Source organism: Eulemur rufifrons, chromosome 19, assembly GCF_041146395.1.
Source record: "Eulemur rufifrons isolate Redbay chromosome 19, OSU_ERuf_1, whole genome shotgun sequence".
Classification (NCBI taxonomy): domain Eukaryota; kingdom Metazoa; phylum Chordata; class Mammalia; order Primates; family Lemuridae; genus Eulemur; species Eulemur rufifrons.
Window position 1 is genome coordinate 78,399,311 of NC_091001.1, and position 22,135 is coordinate 78,421,445.

Sequence of the window (22,135 nt, forward strand, 5' to 3'; positions counted from 1 at the left end):
ATCTCTGCTCATTTCTACTCACCACTTTAGCCACTCAGACCTGCCCTCCTCTGCCCATGACCTCAGTCAGAATGACTCCAGTGCCAAAAATTTGATTCTGAAAGTTCCTGTGCCATTCTCATCCAGTTCTCTGTCTCCATTTGCTACTAACTCGCTATGTATTCCCAGCTTGATCTCCCATCCGTCAACACCTCTCTATTCTCCTATCAGCCCTCTTTCTTTCAGCCTTGATTATTTTGCTTCCAGGCCTGGACCATCATTTCAACAATGCTTTTGCTAATACAAAACCAGAGCAGAGTCCACTACAATATAGTCTGCCTAATTTCAGGGGGCTCCAACTCTACTCAGCAATCCATAATTTCACTGCCATGTCCCTATCATACTTCCCATGACACCTATTCCAAACCTGTTCTAAGTCCCTAATACCATTCCTCTTCTCCTCCCCTGCCCCAATGGATGGGATGGCCTCCCCCCACCACGCCAAGATGAACAGAGCCAAAGTGAAAGGGTTCTTATGCTCCCCACCCTCCATCTCAGGGTCCATGGCTCACATACCCTCCTCCAGGGCCCTTAGCAACAGCTGCTTCTGACTGGCTCAGGGTCCTCGCCCATCAGTCATTCCCTCCTCCTATCTTTTGTATCACCTCATTACCAAAAAAGCATTTGTTGCAGCTCATTTGACACTATCTCCACAGTGAGTTCTTTCCTTTACTTTTATCATACTTAATTCTCTGCCCTCACCCCATCCCCGCACACGCAGCCTTTTCTTTTACTTTGCTAATAAACTTTACTTTACTTCACTCTCAGCCTTTTCCATTTCCTTCATTCCCACTGCTTTAAAATCAGCATTGCTCTGCCTGTTTCCTCAGCACCTATTCACTTCTAAACCGTGTGCTAGTAATCTGGTGTCCACCTATACTCTGCATGGAAGTGCTCCTCTCAAATCCTAACAGTTCTTTTGAAGTCACAAAATCCAGCCACCAAACCCAACTGATTACCACCATCACCTTCTAATCTCTCCACAGCAATGCGCAGAGCTGACCTGCACCACCAGGTTGAAACTCTCCGTCCTCTAGTTTCTATCTCACCCCGTTTCCACAGCCTCCCCTCCTGATCTCTGAGAGGGAGAACTTGCCAAGGACCCTGCACAGGCCTCATGGCAGTGTGCACCCCCCACCCCAACATGGGAGCTCATCCAGCCCAAGAGGGTCAGCACCAGTTTCTCTGACAAGGTCTAGTCTTTTATTTATAAGTGCACACACCAATAGTTAGATAGATACACATCCATCTGCCTGTGAGAACACTAAACAACAACAAAGTCAACCTCATCACCTTTCCTATAAACCTGCTCCCACTCATCTCTTTTATTTCCTGCTTCCCCCTCACTGCCTCCTCCCTCTTCCATGCCTCCTTCAAAGGGCCATGCTGTTCCTTATCCCTCCACAAGATCTGCATCTTCCTGACAACCAGGGCTAAGCCTTCATAACAGGACACCAGGACAATCAAAACAATAGCCTCAGCCTTCCTCCTCCCACTCTATGGTAATCTATACTCTGTTGCCAGATTAATCCTGTGAACACACAAATCTCATCATGATGTTTCCTGGCTCAAAAACCTCTCCAACAACCCACTGCCTTGTGAATAAGGTTCCCAGTCCCTTAGCCCAGAACTCTAGGATCCAGTCCCATCCTCCCTTTTAGAACTCACCTGTCATTGCCCTCCACTTCCCACCAGCCTGCCCTAGTCTCCTATCACACTGAATTACGGTTGTGATGGCACCTTTCGGCCTTTATACCACACTTTGCAATTCCCTGGCTGTTTTCCTGCATCTCTGCCCAATAAAACCTGCAAATGCATCCAAGCCCGGCTCAAAGCACACTTCTTCTGGGAAGGCTTCCCCAAACAATGCCAGCAGCAGTAATGTCTCCTTCCTCTGAAACTCCAAGAGGGTCTTCATGACACAGTTTACTTTATATTCTAGGCACCATTCTATCTTTGCCCAACTAAACTATAAACTTCTTGAAGATAGAGATTTTTGTCTTATAAATTTTTACATCCCTTACGTTACCCACCCATCTAGGCACTCAGCAAATGATCTCCAAATATTTTAAGACTAAAAGTAGTAAACCACATGTGACATGATAAGGACCTAAAACACAGTGACTAGTACTAGAAAAAGGATAAATCCTAGGTTCAGAAGAAAATTATTAGAACCTAATGAATAACTGCTATAAATACCAAAGGGAAAATGTAATGCCGAGGTTTCAAACCCAGTGACTCAAAGTACGCCAGTGCTATTTACACTAATGTAGAAACTAGAAACAGCTGGTGTTTTCAAAGGGGAATTTATGTTTTTGATATCATGGTGACATAGGCTGATTTTAGTGCCACATCAAACCACTATCTTTCTTTGATTTCTTTCTTTTCCTCTTTTTTGAGGTCTTCCCTAAGAAAAATTTAGGGGAAGTAAAAAATTAATTTCAACCACGTGATTACAGAAAAAGGAAATGTGTATTAATTTGAACGTAGGTTTCAAAATCCAAACAATTAAGTATTTTATTTGCTTTCAAGGTTTTGACTTAATTCTTACCTAAAAATTGTAAGTTTTATATATAAATATATAAATTTGTTTTTAAGCTCTTTTTTGTTGCTCTTGGAAGTATAAATTACCAGACCATTCCCAGGAAGGGAAAGAAATAGGAAGCAGGGCTTACCCGAGTCAGCTTCCTAACTACAACTGGGGGTTGACCAAGAGGCAGGAGATACCAGGCTGACATATCAGTTTGAGAAGATCCACCTTCCACCACCAACCCCACCCCCCACAAACAATAACTTTTCTTTTTTTTACCTTCTTGAATCAAACAACTTTTCTTGTACAAATATTCAACTCCTTTATGTGCAGGTTGGTTTTACTTTAGGACATGCTAAATACATGCAATCAAAAAATGTGTGGATTTGGGCTTCTTCCAGGAAGATTGGTTTTGGAGTAGTTACACGACAATTTAAAATCTTCCTATGAAATATGAGGACCAAAGCTGAACAAAAGAATAAAAACAAAGCAACCCTCTATTGGGCCAATTATATTTACTCCCAAATAGATTAGAAATTATCTTAATTAGTCAGCTACCACAGAGAGGTTCAAAGTTGCAAATAATGGAAAACGGTACATAATACCTACTTGTATCATTGAAAGGTACTTTTTCATTGATGATTGATAAAGATTCCTCTAATCTACCTGACAAATCTTCATGAAGATTCTTTAACTGTAATTGACTGAAAGAAAAAAATACAAAGCCACATTATCACCAATCATAGAGTGAATCCTCATTTGCTTGCTACCTTAACAGCTGGTATCAGGCTTTCGGAGAATTGTGCCTGACATCTGGGATACTCTTAAGGGAAAGTTGTTAAAAGATGAAAATAAGAAAAACACCAAGCCTGGATTCTAAAGTCCCTGAGACTTCTATAGAATGATGTGTAAGTTTGGAAGAATTAATCACAGTCCCAGGATAGTATACAACCGTAAGTTTATTTCCTCAAGCTCAAAGTAATCTTAGAGCCACTTCAAAATCATAATTTTTTCTCATTACAACACATAAATGTTTATCCAAGTATCACTGTGAAGTTTTTTTTTAAGTATATATTATATCAGATTTTTTTCTTTGAGCTCAAAAGCTGACAATTTCTGTTTTTGATTCGACTATGAGCACAGGTACACATCTAATCATGCATGTAATTCTACCAATGCAACTAAACTGAAGTGAGAAATTCACTTGACCAATCCTATTGGAGTATGCCTTTACCATACATTACTAAATAATATTTTAAGATTTAGATATGTCCAAAGTAGATCCCATAACCTCTATTTTATCCAAAATGTACCATTAAAAGGCTGGCACAGTGATTATTAGTCAGCTTTCTGGCCTGGGACTATCAGAGGGCCCCTCTGTTTAGAGAGGTTTGAAACAGAAAGTACCCAGTCCTCAGTACAGGAGCCCCAGAACACTATCTGCCACGGCCCAAAACACCTGCAGGCTGAGGACTAATGAACAAGCCACTCTATCAAGAATGTCTGAAGCCCCAAAGATTCCAGAACTGAAAAGGACCCTGGAAATTACATATACCCTACTCCCATCTCCTCATTTTAAATGTGAGATAGTTAAGACAGAGGAGTTGCTAAAACCAAAACTCAAGTCTTCTGAGTCTTACTTCAAGAGCTGCCTTGGAATTCAAGTTTCCACATACCATTCTTCTGTTCGAAGTCGACATTCCTTGGCCTCCTTTTCTAGAGTCTGAGATTTTACCTGCATTTTAGAAGAAAGAGAAAAGCAGATGGCTCAGGCTACAGATGGGAGCACGCTTAGGAGACGCTGCAGGCAACAGTCTCAACTGGAATGACTAACTCTGTGTTCTATAAAGTGCAGAGATGATTTACAAAAGCCTTAACTATTTCTTAAAGTGCTCTCACAAACAGGGGGGCTTACTTCTAGTTTAGCTTTGTCATTCTGCAGTTTCTCAATGGTTTCCATGTACTTCCGGGTCAGGCCGTCAACCACAGCTTGGTGCTGGGCTGCTTCTGTCTCCAGAGCAGCCAGCCGACTCCTCAGCTCTGCTTCCACGTGCTTGTGCTGTTCATCAGCTTCAAAAAACTGCAAAGAAAAGATCATTTTCTCTTCTCACAACATCCTAATATGCATAAATGAGAAAAAACCAGCAGTGACTATTCACTGAGCAACGCTCATATTGTTCCACATGCTCACTGCACTAAACTTGCACAGGCATTGTCTCCTTCAATCCTCACAGTAATCAGAGCTAGAACTATGGTTATCCCTCTTTACAGATGTGGAAACTGAAGCTTAAAAGGGTTACGTAACTTGCCTAATGTCTCATAGTTAAAATACAGTGGAAATGGGATTGAACAAAGAAAACCTACTCCAAAGCCTGCACCTCTTTCCTCTCTGTCTCATGGATTTCTATTTCAAACAATTTATGGCACAAATAAAATTCAACTGATCAGGGCATAACTTTTCTACTAGGCTAACTTCCAAAATGAAATAATCACAATTAAAATAGGGGGTATTCCTAAAATAGGTAAAGCTCTTTTCCTTAATGAGAGTCCAATACCAATTAAGAATTATAAATACTTAGACACAAAATACACGGAGGTCAAAAGTTCACTTTTTAAAAGTTTTCAAAGAATGAGAATTAGTATAGTTAATTTTCATCATTTTACAAAAAAAAAAAAAATCAGGAAGTATCGTTGGATACACTATACTATGACTATGCTCAATGGTTTGGAAGCAGACATTGACTTTGCAACATTCCATAAATGCCTGCCATGAATGAGGCCCTGTCCTGGGGCTAAGCATACAACATACGTGGTCCACACCCTCACAGACCTTACAATCTAACTGGGGTACAGAAGAAAACTAATAAAACATCAGTGAATTAAAATGCGAAGAGTATTTATTGATAAGCCCCCATTTAAATGACCATCCAATCACTTCCGGTATAAGATGAATAGTGCCCAGTATGTTTCTGTATTGTTAAGTTATAAAGCTAATCTGCTGTACTCCAAACAAATGCATACAGCACTTCAAAGCACACATCCACACAAAGATGTGTGTGAGACTTAAGAAAAGAATAAATGACACTGACATATATACTTAAAGACCATAGGAGACATTAAAACACCCACACAGACACAAAACACTTCATGTGCATTGACTTTTCCACACTCTAGTTCACACGACCCGTTTTTTAAATTGATATGGAAAACCAGAAAGATTTCCTCACTTGTATGTGCAACCGTTCATTCTCTTCTATCTTCTTTTGCAGATCTTCATCAAAGACACTCTTCTGCTCTTGACTCAACTGAGAAGAAGATTCTCCACTTTTCTGATGGAAAGAATAAGTTATGTCCACATAACTTTCATCCTTTAGAGAAACATCCTAAGGTACACAGATTCTCTAGCACCTTAGTAGCTTGTCTCTTCTACGTGTTCACCATTTTCAAACAATCCTGCAAAAGGTATACAGTCCATCATTTAACTTTTCCTATGAAATACAAGTTGGAATTGCAAATATTGCAATGGGCAGGAAAGTTTTAAAAAAAGAGAGAGAGAAAAGAACAGATAAGGCTCACTACTGTCTTTGCAGATGAATTTAGGAGTAGTTCTGTTCGAGAACAGAGCAGACCCAGAAAGCCAGCAATACAAACATTCAATAAATATTTCAATTTGGTCTTTTGGTTTGGGAAATGAGAGTTGTAGCAATTCCATGAGTCTGAATTATTAAACCCATTAAGAAATTGTAATAAATTATGTAACAGCATCCACAAAGATAAGTTTATATCAAAGCCCATGTAAATTTCTAAATTTAAAAAGAAAACCACACAAAATAAAGCTATTATAAACATAAGAAAAAAGCTCAAATATTAATTAAAATCCCTTCCTTTTGGTTTTTTACTAATAAATAACTTTTTCTACATAGAAGAATAGTACTATTTAAAAGATCTAATAATGAACATTTGTTTTCATGTTTTACATAGAACTGAGACTATTCCAGGAACAGTCTAACAATGAAACTGTGTCTAGACATCTGTCACCACCATTCTCTCTTTTTTGTACCCTCACTCCTCACTTAAAATGAAGTCACATACTGATCCAATGTAGTCAGTGATTAAAAAGCCCTTTAAAAATGAAGCAGCTAGATTAAAAAAAAACACTAAATATGCACCATGTTTCGAACACAAAGACATGCATAAGGAACACCTCTGAATGACATATTTGGGGTCCTCAGTGCTTCCAAATTTAGAAAGCTTTAATTAAAATTAATTTATAATTGTCACACCCAAGCCTCTACTAAACAGTCCTAGGCAGGGACATTAATAAACTCGGGAGCATGTTTGAAGCCTAGATGGCTATTCCCTCTCCCAACCAACTTTGAGAATTTCCAGGACATGTGTATTTTGACAAAGTTTCCCAAGTGCTTCTAATACATACCAGTTATACCTTCTCTGTCCCTCCAACCCCCATTTATTTGAACATTACCACTCTACAGAATCCTCTCATGTAGGGGAAACACATATGGAAAAGGTATTAACATAGAATTGTGGCAACTTCCCAATATATGCCAAATATGGTCCTAGGCACTTTTACATGATCCCATTTAATCCTCACAACAAACATGAACATCTCATCCCCACTTTGCTGATGGAGAAACTGAGGTTGCAAGGTTAAAAATTTTGCCTAAAGTCATAGATTTATAAACAGTAGGCAAAGAATTCAAGCCTGGGCTTAACTCCAAAGCCTGTGCTCTTCCCTCTACACTGCATTTCTTCAGAGTCACTGTGTGCCTTCTCTCCTTCCCTCCTATCCATTCTATTGTTAACTGCTTCAGTCTACTCATTTGTGGAGTGTTGCTCTACATACAAGATTTAAAGACTCAATCACTAACTCCTACCCTTAGGAAAAAAGCTACTTCTTTTTTCTTTTCTTTTTTTTTTTTTTTTGAGACAGAGTCTCACTCTGTTGCCCAGGCTAGAGTGAGTGCCGTGGCGTCAGCCTAGCTCACAGCAACCTCAAACTCCTGAGCTCAAGCGATCCTCCTGTCTCAGCCTCCCGAGTAGCTGGGACTACAGGCATGCGCCACCATGCCCGGCTAATTTTTTCTATATATATTTTTAGCTGTCCATATAATTTCTTTCTATTTTTAGTAGAGGTGGGGTCTCGCTCTTGCTCAGGCTGGTCTCGAACTCCTGAGCTCAAACGATCCGCCCACCTCGGCCTCCCAGAGTGCTAGGATTACAGGCTTGAGCCACCGCGCCCGGCCAAAAGCTACTTCTTAATTATAGAATGTTCAAAGTACCGGATCAAACATCTCAGAGCAGTAAGAATCTTGCCTCACCATATAAAACCACAAGGGAAAAAAGTTATCTTTAAATCTCAGGACAAGAATACCAAATTGGTGGCCTCATAAGAATAAACACTAAGAAAATATATCTGCAGTGAACTTACAAACCTAAGGTATTAATGTTTCAACTGCTATTTTCTTATGAGTAGTGACACTTTCACAATATCTCTCATTTTATTTGCCCTACCTTGGGTTAATGGCAATTTGGTATAAGTAAAAGATATCAACTATTTAGACCAATGAGTTATTCCATTGACTTTTCTCAGTCACTAAATCAACTATGTACGTGTTTGCTCCTAATCAATTCTTTAAAACTGACTTTCATATGAAAATGTCCCTAATACTTCGTATATATTAACAGTAAATGTCTGCTTTTTTGACTCAATATCCAGATGTATCAATGGAACATTACAGAATTTGAGAGTAGGGTCTTCTGTTAAAACTAGGATGGCCTGTAGAAGTCTGTGCCTAATGACAAGGTCACATTAACCTGCATTTATTTGAACCTACCTTGTTTTTCTTGCCTCGGGGTTCACTTAGAGATAGTTCATCTTGAAGTAGCTCTACCCTCTTGGCAAGCTGCAGATTTCGAAATGTCAAACTGTCCATTTCCTGTTGCAATTTTCTCAAAGACTGATCCTTCATTTTCAGTTGTTCCTATATCAAAGTGAAAACAGACCATTCCTCACAATTTAGCCCTAAGGTTTAGAAATAATAACAATAATAAAAATTTTTGTTTCACCAAAATATAATCAAAACCTCTTGCTTTAGGGAATTCAAGTTTTATGTTTATCACTGCAGTTTTTATATTTTTAGCTCTGTTCTGTGAAAAAAAAAAAAATCATCTTCTGGCCAAACCAAGTAAATTTAAAAAGAAAATAAAAAGAGCATTTGCTGAAATAACATATCACCATCAACTTAAAGTAAAATATCCACAACTCTATGTTCTTGTATCTATGGCAGTGAATAGACACAAAGCCTAAGGCTACAAGTTTATAAACTCGAATTTTTAAAGAGAATTTCAGACTCACTGATGATTCCCTTCAGTGATCAAGAATGGGAAAAAGCATATTTATATTCCTTTTTTTCTATAAATTCCCCCGAATTTAAATTAGTCAAAATGAAGTCCTTTCAACACACTTAATTCTACTTTAACTATTCTAATGTCAAAAATAAAAACCGATATTATCATAACAAAAATATTTTCAGATGATGTATTCACTGATAAACACAGATGACCATATACTACTGTTTATTAAAAGAAATGAGTGTTTCAACTTTTATTACTACCACTGAAACAAACAGTTATAAAGCTAAGAAGAAGTCATGTTTTAATGAATAGATGTTTTAACTATATTGAAACAGCAACCTTAAAACCATAGGCTGGTGTCTACAATCTGCTGATATTATTTTCATGTTGAAAGCAATGCTAGAAGAATAGAACAATATGTTCCCATTAAGTAGAAAAACTTTTTTCTTTTCTACAGTTTGTTTAGGAAGCCCTTAATTTTTACTTGAAGTTCAAAGGTAAACTTAGGCCCAGCCCATGTCCAAATTATTTATTTCAAAGTAAAGAAATTCAAATCAATGAATATTTACTATATCCACAGTTCACTGAAGAGCCAAACCCAACAAAATCAAAAGCCTACTGTAACAAAGGACATCCTAACATTCTTGTCTAGCAAACTGGCAAATTGTCACCTTACTGTAATTACAATGACCACTGTAATAAATACTAAAACGAAAAGTAATTTATTTACATTCTTATAATTAATTATCACTAGTTGATTAGTGTTCCAACTCCATTAACCAATCATTAATTTCAGGAGACATCTATCCCAACCTCTCTTTAAACTCCAGTTTCTGCAATGGGGATGATAATGTTATCTAACCTCACAGTTGTTGTCAACACTAAATGAGAAAATGGATACGGTACTTAGCAAAACACCTGGCACGCTGAGTGCTCAATAGATGGAACAAGATGCCACAGTCACCACTGCCACCACTGTTGCCACCATTGCTACCATCACAGAGTTAATCAAACACAACCAGCAACAGGAGGGTGTCAAATACCAGAGGAGGTTACTAGGATACGCTAGGAAATACCTTCCACAGCAATAGGTTTAAACATTATTAGGAGACCTGATGATCATTTCTTCAGTGATTTTGGTAAAACAGTAATGTGACTAACAAATCCTGACTATAAAGCTTTTTTAATAATTTTGGCTTGGGTACAGAGAGCATTGGAAGTATGGGTGGGGTGTTCGGAATCATCTCAACCCTGAGGAGAGGACAGTCTCAGAGACATATTTTCCTCATGTAGGGCCCAACACTGGCTTGCTAAAAAGACGTATTTCTGGGGCTTAGTTATCTGAGTGGAGCCACCTAGGATAAACTACTGGTTGGGAGCTACTCCAGAAAGAGATAAGAGTAAAAGGAATCCTAATCACATCAGTCTAAAGAGAGGAGAGGGAGCAAGGAAGAGAGAGAGTGAAAGAGTGAGGTAGGCAGTATACTTAACTGAAACTTGGCCAAGAAGGAATCCATATCCTAGAATTAATTTATCCATTTAAAATATCACTAAGCAATATTTATTATATGCCTACTGGAATGAAGTAGAGACAATTTCCTTCAGCTCCTATCATATTTTTCCCCTCAGTTAACAAAGGTGCTGATGATAAAATGTATCATTCGGAGTGTCCTGATTAACACAGATGATTACTATTAAGTAGCTCTTGCTAAAGGCAAGATTAATGGAAATGATTCACACATTCAAATCCATTTATTAGGGACCTACCATCTGCTAGTGCTGGGGATACAAATATGAATATGACACAGCCTTCCTCAGAGCGCTACCTAGTGATGACGACAGACAAGGAGCCCCATTAATCCAGATGAACTGAGCTAAATAAAGGTTTTGAAGTACAGGAGAAAGTCAAATCACACTCTTTTGGTAATTTTTAACCAAGGAAATCAAAGTACATCATATTCACACTTAAGCAAGTTAATGACAAAAACCTGCATTACCATCCCCTGTCCCTAGTGAATCAGTGTCAGAGCTGGAACTTTAACCCAGAAAACCAGCTGAATTCCCAGCTTTGAGTACCACCAAACACTAACTTAACCCTCACAATACAAATATCCTGTTGCATACCTTTAAAGCAGCAGAATTTGCTTGTTCATCCACAACACCTTTTTTCAGGACCTGATTCTGAGCCCGAAGCTGAAAACAGAGGAAGCAATAATTAATTTTAATATAAAGAAATCAGTTATAGCAAGGAAATCACTTAAACTATTTTATAGGGATCATGACACTGAGTAAATGTCTCCTCACATATATATGAGAACAAAAAAAATTATCCTCACAGATAGTAACAGATACCATAACACACCATTTTACAGATAAGGACACACAGGCCAAGTTGCCCAATGACATAAAACTAATCAATGGCAAAACTGAGACTAACATCCACATTTCCCAATTTCTAGTGCATCATCCTTTCTATGAAACCAAGTCATGTCCCTAAATAAAAACTAATACAATAAATAGCAGGGTACTGAATGTGCCATTTTTCTTAAAATTCTGGCACACCATTCATTTGTAAAATACATACAGTTGGACTAATTATGAAACAAGAATTGTACAGGAGATCACAATGTGGGCCATCAACATTCCCAGTGGGACACTGTGCCTAACTTTAGACATGGCAAATGCCATCATAATGATGGCCACAAGAATGACAGACATGTTATCAGGCATCAGCTGAGGCAGTGTACAAAAGCAGCTAAGAAGGCTCAATTTAAAAATTAACATCTGCTTACATTTGAACGTTTATTACATAGCAGACACCATCCTAAGTACTTTCCATGTATTACCCCACCTAATCCTCACAGTCCTATGAAGTAGGTACTCTAATTATTTCCATTTCACAGATGAGGAAACTGAGGCACCAAGAAGTTAAACAACAGTGCTGAGATTCAGACCCTACCAGATTGGACTCCAGAGTCATAAAGCCAATTAGACAATATTGGCTACTTTTTTACAAAGCTACGTTTAAGTAAGAAAAGCAGTGAGCTGGAGAGGTGGGGGAAGCCTTTGGAGAAAGAGGTAAAAATTGGGCTTTTTTTCATAGTTTATTAAAAATTGAAGTATAGCTTTATTTTAAATGAAGCATACAAATAAAAAATTATACAGCTTAATAAATTTTTACTTAATGTACACATTACTTATGTATACATCTAGTTACTTATGTAACTACCACTGGCAGGGTTTTAAAAGATAAAATTCACTTCTGTAGTAAGAATAAAGTATTCTCAGCAAAGAGAACACAGAGCATATTAAGTATAGATACATAAGTCCATTGTAGCCAAAGCAAAAGGTTTACAGACTAATATTCTGAGGGCTCAGAGACCATGAAAGACCAGGTTCTTCTCCGAGAAACAGAAAGAATGGGACAATTTTATCTATAAGCTTTTAAAAAAAAAATCTATTTCTAATTCTGTATAGCTCAGATCTGTCTCCTGAGAACAGAGAACAGAAATGACTCTCTTCTGTGCCAAAAGAGTAGGAATATTTGAATGCTAAATCTTAAACTGAGTATTTAAAACTCAATAGAAAATTTAGCTAAGATTCTAAAATGAAAAGCAAGAACACTGCAGGATATTCAACAGTTTGAGCAAAAGACAGACTAAAAAGATGAGCATCTTCTATTTTTAGAAAGTTAAAGATCACAGTTCATTACCACAATAGAAAGCAGACCCAAATCTTTGCTCTGCCATTTACTAGACTATACAAACTTGGGGAATTCACTTAACCTTCCTGAGCTTCAGCTACATGGTCTATAGAATGGGTAAGCACATCTACTCTTTCTTCTTCTGAGGCCATTGTGAGAACCAGACAAGAAACCTACATCAAAATACTGTCTAAACTATAAAATGGTCCACAAATGGAAACAGAGCTCTTATTATCAGAGTGGACTCAAAGGGACAACAGATACATTTATTACAGTTTCCATGGTGTAAGGCATTGTACTAAATGACATGGGGGAGACAAGGAAGTAAAAGATGTGGTCCCTGTTTCCAAAGAACTTACAATTTAAAAAGGAAGATAAAATATTAAAAGATTATTAACAATACTAGTATTTCCTGCTTAAAAAAAAAAAAAAGTAGCATAAACCAAGCCCAGTGTCTCACGCCTGTAATCCCAGCATTTAGGGAGGCCAAGGCGGGAGGAACACTTGAGATCAGGGGTTCGAGACCAGCCTGGGCAACACAGCAAGACCCTGTCTCTGCAAAAAAAATAGAAAAATTAGCCGGGCGCGGTGGCATGCGTCTGTAGTCCCGGCTACTTGGGAGGCTGAGGCAGGCGGCTCACGTGAGCCCAGGAGTTTGAAGTTGCAGTGAGCTATGATGATCCCACTGCACTTCAGGCTGGGCAATAGAGTGAGACCATGTCTCACAAAAAATAAATAAATAAATAAAAAGGAGCATAGACATTAAATTTTCTAAAATGAGGGTTGACAAACTAAGGTCCAAGAGTCAAATTGGATTGCTAGTTGTTTTAAAGTTTTACTGGAACACAGCCGCACTCATGTGTACGGCTGCTTTTGAGCTACAATGGAAGAGATGAGTAGCTGTAACAGAAACTACTGTGATCCCAAGTCTAAAATATTTACTATTTGTCCCTTTACAGAAAAAGTCTGGGGATCTCTGCTGTAGTTCAAAAGACAGAAATACTACTTTAATGTTGACTTCCATGATGTAATGTTCTACTTTTTAAGAAACATCAACATACTCTTGAATAAGGTGCTACCTACATAGCAGAATATAATAAATAAATATTTTCAAACCCATATAGCCAAAAGATAGCAATTCTACTTCAGTATTAAGATTTCATTTCATAAGCCTATCCTAACTTTGATCTATAATCTCTTATGTTTTCTTTCTGTGGTATTTAGACTAGGGATGAAGTTTGAAGTCCATTAAGCTTATAATTTTCTGTAGGAACAGAACAACTAAACCAATCACAGCACCTAAAAAAAAAAAGAGAACTTCACTGTTCATTTCTATGGCACACTGAAAACTATTTAAAGCAAACTGAAGAGTCTACTTTTGTTAAAAAGCAAAATGAAACTTCCAAATTACTCCTGTTTGGAATTGACTATAATTATAACAAAAAATAATTTTGATTTTCCTTTGAAAAATATTGTTTACTCAACTCAAATATGGTTTCAGTGAACTTAACAGAAAATGCAGCTCTTTTAGAACCATTTATCTAAAATTCCTTTCTATTATTTAGTAGACAGACAAGGATGATGATGATAACACTGACATACTCTATTGCCATTTTAACTACCCTTTGTGGAACTAGATGTTTTTCTGCATTTCAACATCACTATTGACACTCCTACTGCAATGCTGAATGAGAAGCTTGTCAAATGCTGATACTACTATGATCAATCTCATCTTTTAGAATCTATTTTTCTCCTCACAGCATTCACCACATTGACAGCAAACGTGTGGTGTTTCTGTTTTATAATAGATAAGAGGTACAAGATCACCAGCTTGTCACTAATGTCTCTAAGAGACAAGTGTGAAGACTCCAGTACACATGATGTAACTAAGAAACAATTGCTCTGAAGTCTCTATTAGGACAGAAAATCTCTCCTGAAGACAATATAGTCTATTTCCAGCAGGTGTGCACCAATCTCTTCTGTTCCATTCGGTGGAGAAATAGTACCTCTGAAGCCCTCTTAATCCTTTTAAATCTCATTTTTCCTTGTTTTGTAATCTTCTGATTAATTTTACCTTTACTTTGAATGCACAGTCCTTATTTACTTTGGCCAACCAAATCCCATCTGTTCTTCCAGGAGCCTATCTTTTTTATTTTTTAAAATGTTTTAAGAGACAAGGTCTCACTCTGCTGCCTAGGCTGGAGTACAGTGGTGCAATCATAGTTCACTGCAGCCTCAAACTCCTGGGCTCAAGCCATCCTCCTGCCTCAGACTCCCAAAGCACTAGGATTATGAGTTTGAGCCACCATGCCCTGCCTTAGGAGCCTACTTCTTACCTCTGGTTCTCCTTCCTCCACATTTTTTCCCTAATCACTCCCTGTGGCTCACAGTGAGCTTACTCCTCAGATCCTTTGGCAGTTACTAGTAACAGGGTATCTCTTATTAAACTATCAGTTTTATAAGACTGAACTCAGGACCAAACTATTCAGTTTTAACTTTACTTTTTAAAACATTGACTGCCACACTAGAAAAAAAAATTTTTCCTTGGGGCCATGGTGTTTTATTACGAAAACAGAATAAAAATTTCAAAAACAAAATGATCCTTTCTAGTTTTATGAAAAATTTGTTATTTTTTATTGTTTTCTGTGCGTGAATTATATGCAATTAAATTGTCAATATTAACTGTAACAGTAAGAACATCAACAAGTAAGATTTTCATGAACCAAATGCAGGGTCTTGCCCAGGGGGCCACCCATCACATAACATGCTGCAGCATGGCAGCACGAGTTGCCTGCACACCACCTGGCTCCCAGGGTAAAGAGATGTGTGAGTTACATATGCTTCACAAGGTCCCGGGCTCAAAACTAGCTTGAGTTAAATACAACTCACATGGCAGTTAATGTGTTAAAGTAGTAAACTTTACATTTACTCATCTCTGATTTCTGTACTCATTTCCCATCTGCCAACTTAAACTGTTCTGAGACTATAGTATACTTCCTTGTAGTTCCTGCCTACAATGAAAGATAAATGCTATGGATAAAGAAGGCACTCAATACATTTTTAGTTAATTAATCAAATTAAATATATGCAAACAGTGTTCAAATGTAATACATTATGTAAGAAATTGTCATTATTTTAATAGTTCCCTTTTAAGACCCTTCTCCAAATGATTTGAATCTCGTCCTATTGGACACCAAAAATCCACAAAAGCCCTGAGTCTAACTCTCTAATGATCAGTACCCAGACCGGCTCTATATAACTTTGGTTCTAGACTGGCCCAACCTCAGTCAGGCCTATCACAAAGCTGTTTCTCTAGCTACAGAAAGTGGTGGTAAACCAACTATGATTTCTCTCATGGCTCTTTGACAATATATGATAGGACAATTGGCCCAAGATTAGCGGTTTACTACCTTCAGTGACAAACTGTTGGAAGAGTTTGTGAGGGAAAAGAGATGAACCACCCATATGCATTTTTTGAGCTAACCCTCAACAATCTTCTGTGTTAGAACCATTCTTACATGGCTGTTTTCATGCAATGGACGTTTTGACATTTACACACGTTTTACAGCCCCATAAAACAAACCTTTAAACATACAGCCTTTCTTCATTACAAAGTGATGTGTGCAACAGACAACCCTAAGCCTCACCAAAAGCTTCCAAATACTTAAGTCATCTGTAGACCCCTCCTTCAGTATCTGGCTGGAATGATCCCGATAACTCCTTCCAGTTTTAACGTTTTAAATATGTCAAAGTATTGGGAATACCACTCAGTCTTTCTGTCTGTCTTCTTACTTGTTCCTATCCCAGGAAGAGGATAAAGTATGTACAGGCTACATGCTACGTACTGGTAGCTGAGGTTATTTTGTCACTGAAGTAGGAAAAACCTCCTCTCAGACCTGCCCTGAAATGTAATCTTTTCCATTCAAGGAAAATCACTAAGACAAAACCCCCACTCCCACCCCTTGCAGTTTAGCTGCCCCATCAGTGACTGGGTCAGTAAGAAAGGTGAACTAAGGAGCAAGAGTAGGCCACCCCTTGTCTTTCTAGGGCCTTGCTATTCAAAGTGTGGTTTTTGGACAGCTGCAACAGCAGCACCTGGGAGCAGAATCTCAGGCCCCACCCAGACCTACTAAACCAGAATCTGCAGTTTAACAAGGTCTTTAAGTGAATCACATGACATCTACATTTGTGATGCACTGATCTAAGGTCTAAGCTAGCACTGTCCAACAGGGTAGCCAACAGCCACATGTAGCAATTTAAATTATTTAAAATTAAATAAACCTAAAATTCAGTTCCTCAGTCACTAGCTACATTTGTAGTGTAGTCCTAGCTACATTTTAAGTGCTTAATAGCCACTGCACGGCTAGTGGTTACCCTGCTGGACAGCACAGATGTAGGACATTTTCATTGTCATGGAAAGTTCCACTGGACAGCACTGAACACAAAGCTGTTTTCCAGTCCAGCTTTAGTAGTGAGCCCTACCTACACATCAGGGTGAAAAAAAAAAAAGTGGATACTCGATTTTAATCCAGTCCAGCTCCTGAGTCTATTTCTCTTACAGGAGTGGGTGATTAATCAAGTTCCACCAAGCTCTTTATCTGGAGAGCAAAGACACCGGATCAAAGCTGACCCTTTCCCAATGTGAGTAGTTCCGTACTAACAATGTAAGTCTAAAAAGTTCCCAAAGGCAATCCCCTCTGAAACTAAAAGAAGTATCAATTACAAAGTAAACTCTAGAGAAATAATTGATGTTTGGCTTTCCCACTGCCTCAAAAAGAGCTTTAAAAAGATTATCTTTATCTCAGCAAAAGCTACTATCCTGATACCATTCCTTCGGCAATGATTCTCAAATGTTACCATGCATCCAAACTACTGGAGAGGTTTGTTAGAACAGATTGCTGGGTCCCACTGCCAGTTTCAGATTCTGTAGGTCCAGGGTGGACCTGAGAATTTACATTTCTAACCCATTCCCAGATGACACTGATGATAAACTAGCTCAGGGCCCACACTTTGAGAATCACTGACCCGGGTTAACACAAACAGTGAGAAGACAGAACTAGAAACTTGCTTACACACATGCCATAGTGCCAGGCAACAGTGCTCCCGCAAAGAAAGCAGGTCAAAATCAAACGAGCCAGAACTGAGTATTTTTCACTTTCCTTCTCCATATTGAGATATACCAGAGCATCAAAACAGAGCAGGTTGTAGAATAAACAGCAAGTAAGAGATGTTCTTTCATTCTTAATCTATAATGTAGTAACTGAAGACTTGATCAGCTTTCCCTCACATCTCAAAGAGATAACTTGCATCTGTTACCTATTAACTTCATAAGCCTCTAAAACCCAGCCTCTACACACCTTCCTCCAGTCGGAAACTCTACTCAACTTTAAATTGTAAAAGCCTCTAATGACCTCCTAATTGCCCAAACCACTGGGGGGTCTTAATCTCCATTTTTACTGATGTTTCCATAACACTGTTTTAGCAACCTGTGTGCCTCAGCACTTCTCATCTTATATCTAACTAGACTCTCAGTCTTATTTCTTCCTGAGGTGAAGGATCAGTCTTATTTTATGGCTTTATGAGAGCTCCTCAGACCTTTTGTTTTTCTTTTTTCCTTCTCAGGAGGAAAGCAGATTATGACCACAGTTCTTAAGCAAGGAATAATAGGCCCTTTCCTGGAACATAGGCTGAGATTTGCATTAAAGACAAATGAGAAGATTCTGCAAACGTTCTTGGTTTAAGGATCATGCTTGCTGCTCTCTTGATATGCAGGCTTCCTTCTACAGATTAAGAGGAAATCTTTTTTCCTTTGTATCCTAAATAAGGCAGAAGAACAATGTAACTGGATTTCAATATCTGCCCACAATTTCTGTACCAGGAAAGAAAATAACAAAAAGGCAGAATATCTCTCCCATAGCACAACGCTGAAGGAAGGATAGATCTTACCTCAAAAATTGCCTAGTACCAGAATTGACAGGGACTAATAAAAAGCACATGAAATCTTTGACCAGTGTCTGTTCTCTTGCGTTCTGAAATTTCCATCACATTGCAATTAAAAGAATAAAATATGGTCTGGTCCAACAGGAAAGATGATCCCAATTCTGGCAGACCTCCTACAGTCTCCTTAGCATCTCCTCCTCCTCCCTGCACATTCTTCCCACAGGTGTTCTCCACAGTTTCTATCCTGATTAACTCTTCAAGTTCATCTTGACGGGAATTATTCCAAAAGCACTAGCCTTTGTCCTGATTTTTACCCAGTCCATTTCCATTAGAAAGTTTCAGCAATTACCCCATCACCTCAAGCTAGTATGTAAATAACATAACTTTAATGTGCCTTCCAACCCTAAAATGCCATGACTGCATCTAACCTTTAATACACTCCCTTCCTGCAAGCCCTCATTGTGTCAGCAGCAATCATGTTCCCTCACCTCAGAACTCCAGGGCCAATTCTGAGTCTTCCCTCACCCACCAAGTCCCAAAAAATGAATGAGACAGAAGGATGAGTGCCTTATACACTCTATAGCTTTTATAAGTTTAGTCCTGTGCACATAGCAGGCACTGAAAAAAGAGGTAAGCTAAAATGTTCAACCATAATTCCTAAATCTAGCCCCTCTTCTCCATCCCCAAAGTCACCAACTTTAATTAATCCTACATTACCCTCCCAAAATTATTCCAACAGCCTACTGTCTGGCCTTCTTATCACCAGTCTTTCCCTATTTCAATCCATCCTCCACATGATTACCAGTTTCCTTCCTAAAACTAATGTCACTACCCAGCTTAATATTTGATGTCTCCCCATCACTCAAAAGATAAAATTCACACTCCTTATTTGACATACACAACCTTCCATGAGCAGGTCCAAGTTACCTCTCCAACCTCATGTCACCACTTGCTGCCATTTATCTTAATGATCTTGCATGTCAGCAAACACAGGCTGTTCCTTTTGCCTGGAAAGTTACCACTACCTCCTTCCCTCATCTCTACTCCCCAATCTAAGTAACTTCTACCCTTACCAATGTCTCCCCTGTCCTCCCACTGAACTAACATCTATCATATTGTATCACAGTTATTTACCATGTTTGAATGTTCTATTAACGGTGACTTGTTAAGCTGGAACCCTGCCTCACTCAACAGACCCTGGCAGAGTGCTCACAGGGCGCACATATTAAGGGTCTGTTGAACAAGCCTGAATAGCCAAAACAATAAAATCTTGGAGTTCTTATTTCTTTGGAAGGTCAAACAATGCAGTCTCTGCTCAAAACACTTTGAAACTCCTCTTCTGCCATTTGGAATTGCCTTCTGAGCTTGTTTATTCTCCAGAGGAAAAAAATAAGTCCCCTTACTTTATACTCATGAAACGCTTTCAACCAAAAATAGTAGAGCCAAATTTGAGCACTCCCATCCTCTGCCCACCCTACTTCATCACATGGATTTGCTTCCAACTTCTGGCCCTTTAAAACAAGGAAATCCTCCCTTAAGGATGAAAACTTGTCATCACTGACATTGTGCCAAAGGCTCTTAAGACAATTTCAAATGGAAATGCAAAAATGTCCCCAATGGTGGCACCACTGGAATAAGTGTAGTATCTCAAAAGGCTACCATTTGATGGTGACGACTTAAATGTGTATGTTTATGCACAGGTTTTATTTTTCAAAGAATATTTCATTTCACCTTGCTGAGTATTTGTTGAATGAAATCATAAGGGGAAAAATGTGTGTCTCAATTTCCCTAAATCGTAAAAAGGGGCTAGGCATTCCTGTTGACTCCACGAATGCCAAGATCATTAAAAACCAAGCTTAATAACTGTTGAATCAATATCTGAAGATATAAGAGTATACTTTAATAACTTCATTCTTAAGGCGGAAATATCCTACCCAGAAATTGTACCATCCTTTTCCAAGGAAAGGGTTCATCATTTAAAAGACTGATGACATAAACACGACAAAGGGGCAGTTCCTATTTTGTTTAATATGCACTGAGCACCTGCTGGGTGCTCCACCCCAGTCCAGGTGACCAAGGGACAAGAGAGAGAAAAGGACACAGCCCTAGCACTCAAGCTTTAAAAAACCATTCCAGACATCTTGCCAAAGCACTGAATACATTCATAACCACCCATCCCCAGGGAAGCAGTTTACACGAATGACTCTATTTAACCTCTCGAATTGATTCAGAGGAAGATAAGTCTCTTTAACCTATATCATGCCTGTGGGGCAGGGAAAAAAGGTTGACTTTCCCCATCACTGGGCTGAGAAAATTGAGGAAGCAGCGAGGTAAGGGATGGTCCACACCTTTCCCTTCCCATCCCAGCCAGCACGAGGCAAGAAGCCAGGATTTCTGACATTAGAGTCCCAAGCCCGCTACTTCAGTGACAAGGGAGAATTAAACTCCAGCTTCTTCCTGCAGAAATGCACACGGACCCAGACACCGCCCGGCCCCATCTCCTGGGATCTGCAGGTAGAGGCACGGTAATGGTGGACAGAGGAGGCGGAGGGGAGAGGAGGGGCGCGCTCGAGTGCCTCCTCCGCAATCCCCCTCCGTCCCGACAAGTCGCTGCCAAGGCAACCCGAGGCCGCAGGACCGGGGACCCCCTGTGCTCCCCGCCCACGATGGGTACCTTCGAGTATTCCTGAGCCAGCTTCTGGTACTTCCCCTGCAACTCTGCCGAGGCCATGGCCTCCCCCGCCCCGTCCAGGCCAGGCTGCCCAGGCCGTTCACCCGGGTCCCCACCCCCCGCCCCCAACCCCACACAAGCTCCGGGGTACGGCTCAGCCAGTGTCTGCTTGCTGGGCCACGGCCGCCGCGACTCCTCCTCCACTTCCGGGTTCGCGGGGTGGGAGGAGGCGGAGTAAAACCGGGGGCGGAGCGACCTCCGAGGGCGGGGCGACGTCTGGCGTCACTGCCCCACCCTCCCGCGCCTGAGTACGGGCGCGCGCAACCTCACCAGCGAGTCTAGGCTCTGCCTCGGGGACCAGGGGGCGCCATCTTGGCGCATGGTCCAAGATGGCGACCTGGAACGGAGAAGGAAGAAATGAAGAGGGGAAGAGAATGCTGAGAGCCTACAGAATGGGCGGGGGAACGAGGAGACGGATGGTGTCTGCGAAGAGCAGAGGACCGGAAGAAGAAACATTCTAAGCGCATCAAGAATTCTAGCCATCCCTCAACCCCCGTCCGGGGTTCCTATGGCAACCGCCTGGCGTTTAATGGTTACATCTTTCAGAACGAGCGTGAAGAGAAAGACCTTTGTATTCTACCATCTTCTTATCCGGATGTGGTAGCACAGGACATGCCCTACACTGTAAACACTCTATAACGCTGTTGCTGCCACTCTCCCCTGCTCCTAACCACACAAACCGTCATTGTCTTTTGTATTTTGACATTGAGATTTCTTTGTGTCCATTCTCTACCCACTTCATCCTCCCACCCCTAACCTCTAAGCACACCACATCAGAGCCTTTTCCAGTGGATTGAGTAAAAGACCGTTAGGAAAT

General features: G+C 39.7%; 1 protein-coding gene across 3 annotated transcripts in view; it reads right to left on the bottom strand.

The window, feature by feature from the left end:
* The window catches only part of PPP1R21 (protein phosphatase 1 regulatory subunit 21), a 55,175-nt gene extending 33,681 nt beyond the window's left edge, over positions 1–21,494 (bottom strand). For all 3 annotated transcript variants that reach the window (XM_069493915.1, XM_069493914.1, XM_069493913.1), the window contains exons 1-7: positions 21,262–21,494; positions 11,069–11,137; positions 8,425–8,571; positions 5,797–5,898; positions 4,485–4,649; positions 4,246–4,304; positions 3,179–3,273 (exon numbers count right to left, since the gene is read on the bottom strand). In XM_069493915.1, coding sequence (XP_069350016.1) covers positions 3,179–3,273; positions 4,246–4,304; positions 4,485–4,649; positions 5,797–5,898; positions 8,425–8,571; positions 11,069–11,137; positions 21,262–21,318 — 694 coding nt within the window. In that variant the 5' untranslated portion in view covers positions 21,319–21,494. The remainder of the gene's footprint in view (positions 1–3,178; positions 3,274–4,245; positions 4,305–4,484; positions 4,650–5,796; positions 5,899–8,424; positions 8,572–11,068; positions 11,138–21,261) is intronic.
* Positions 21,495–22,135: the final 641 nt, after the last annotated feature.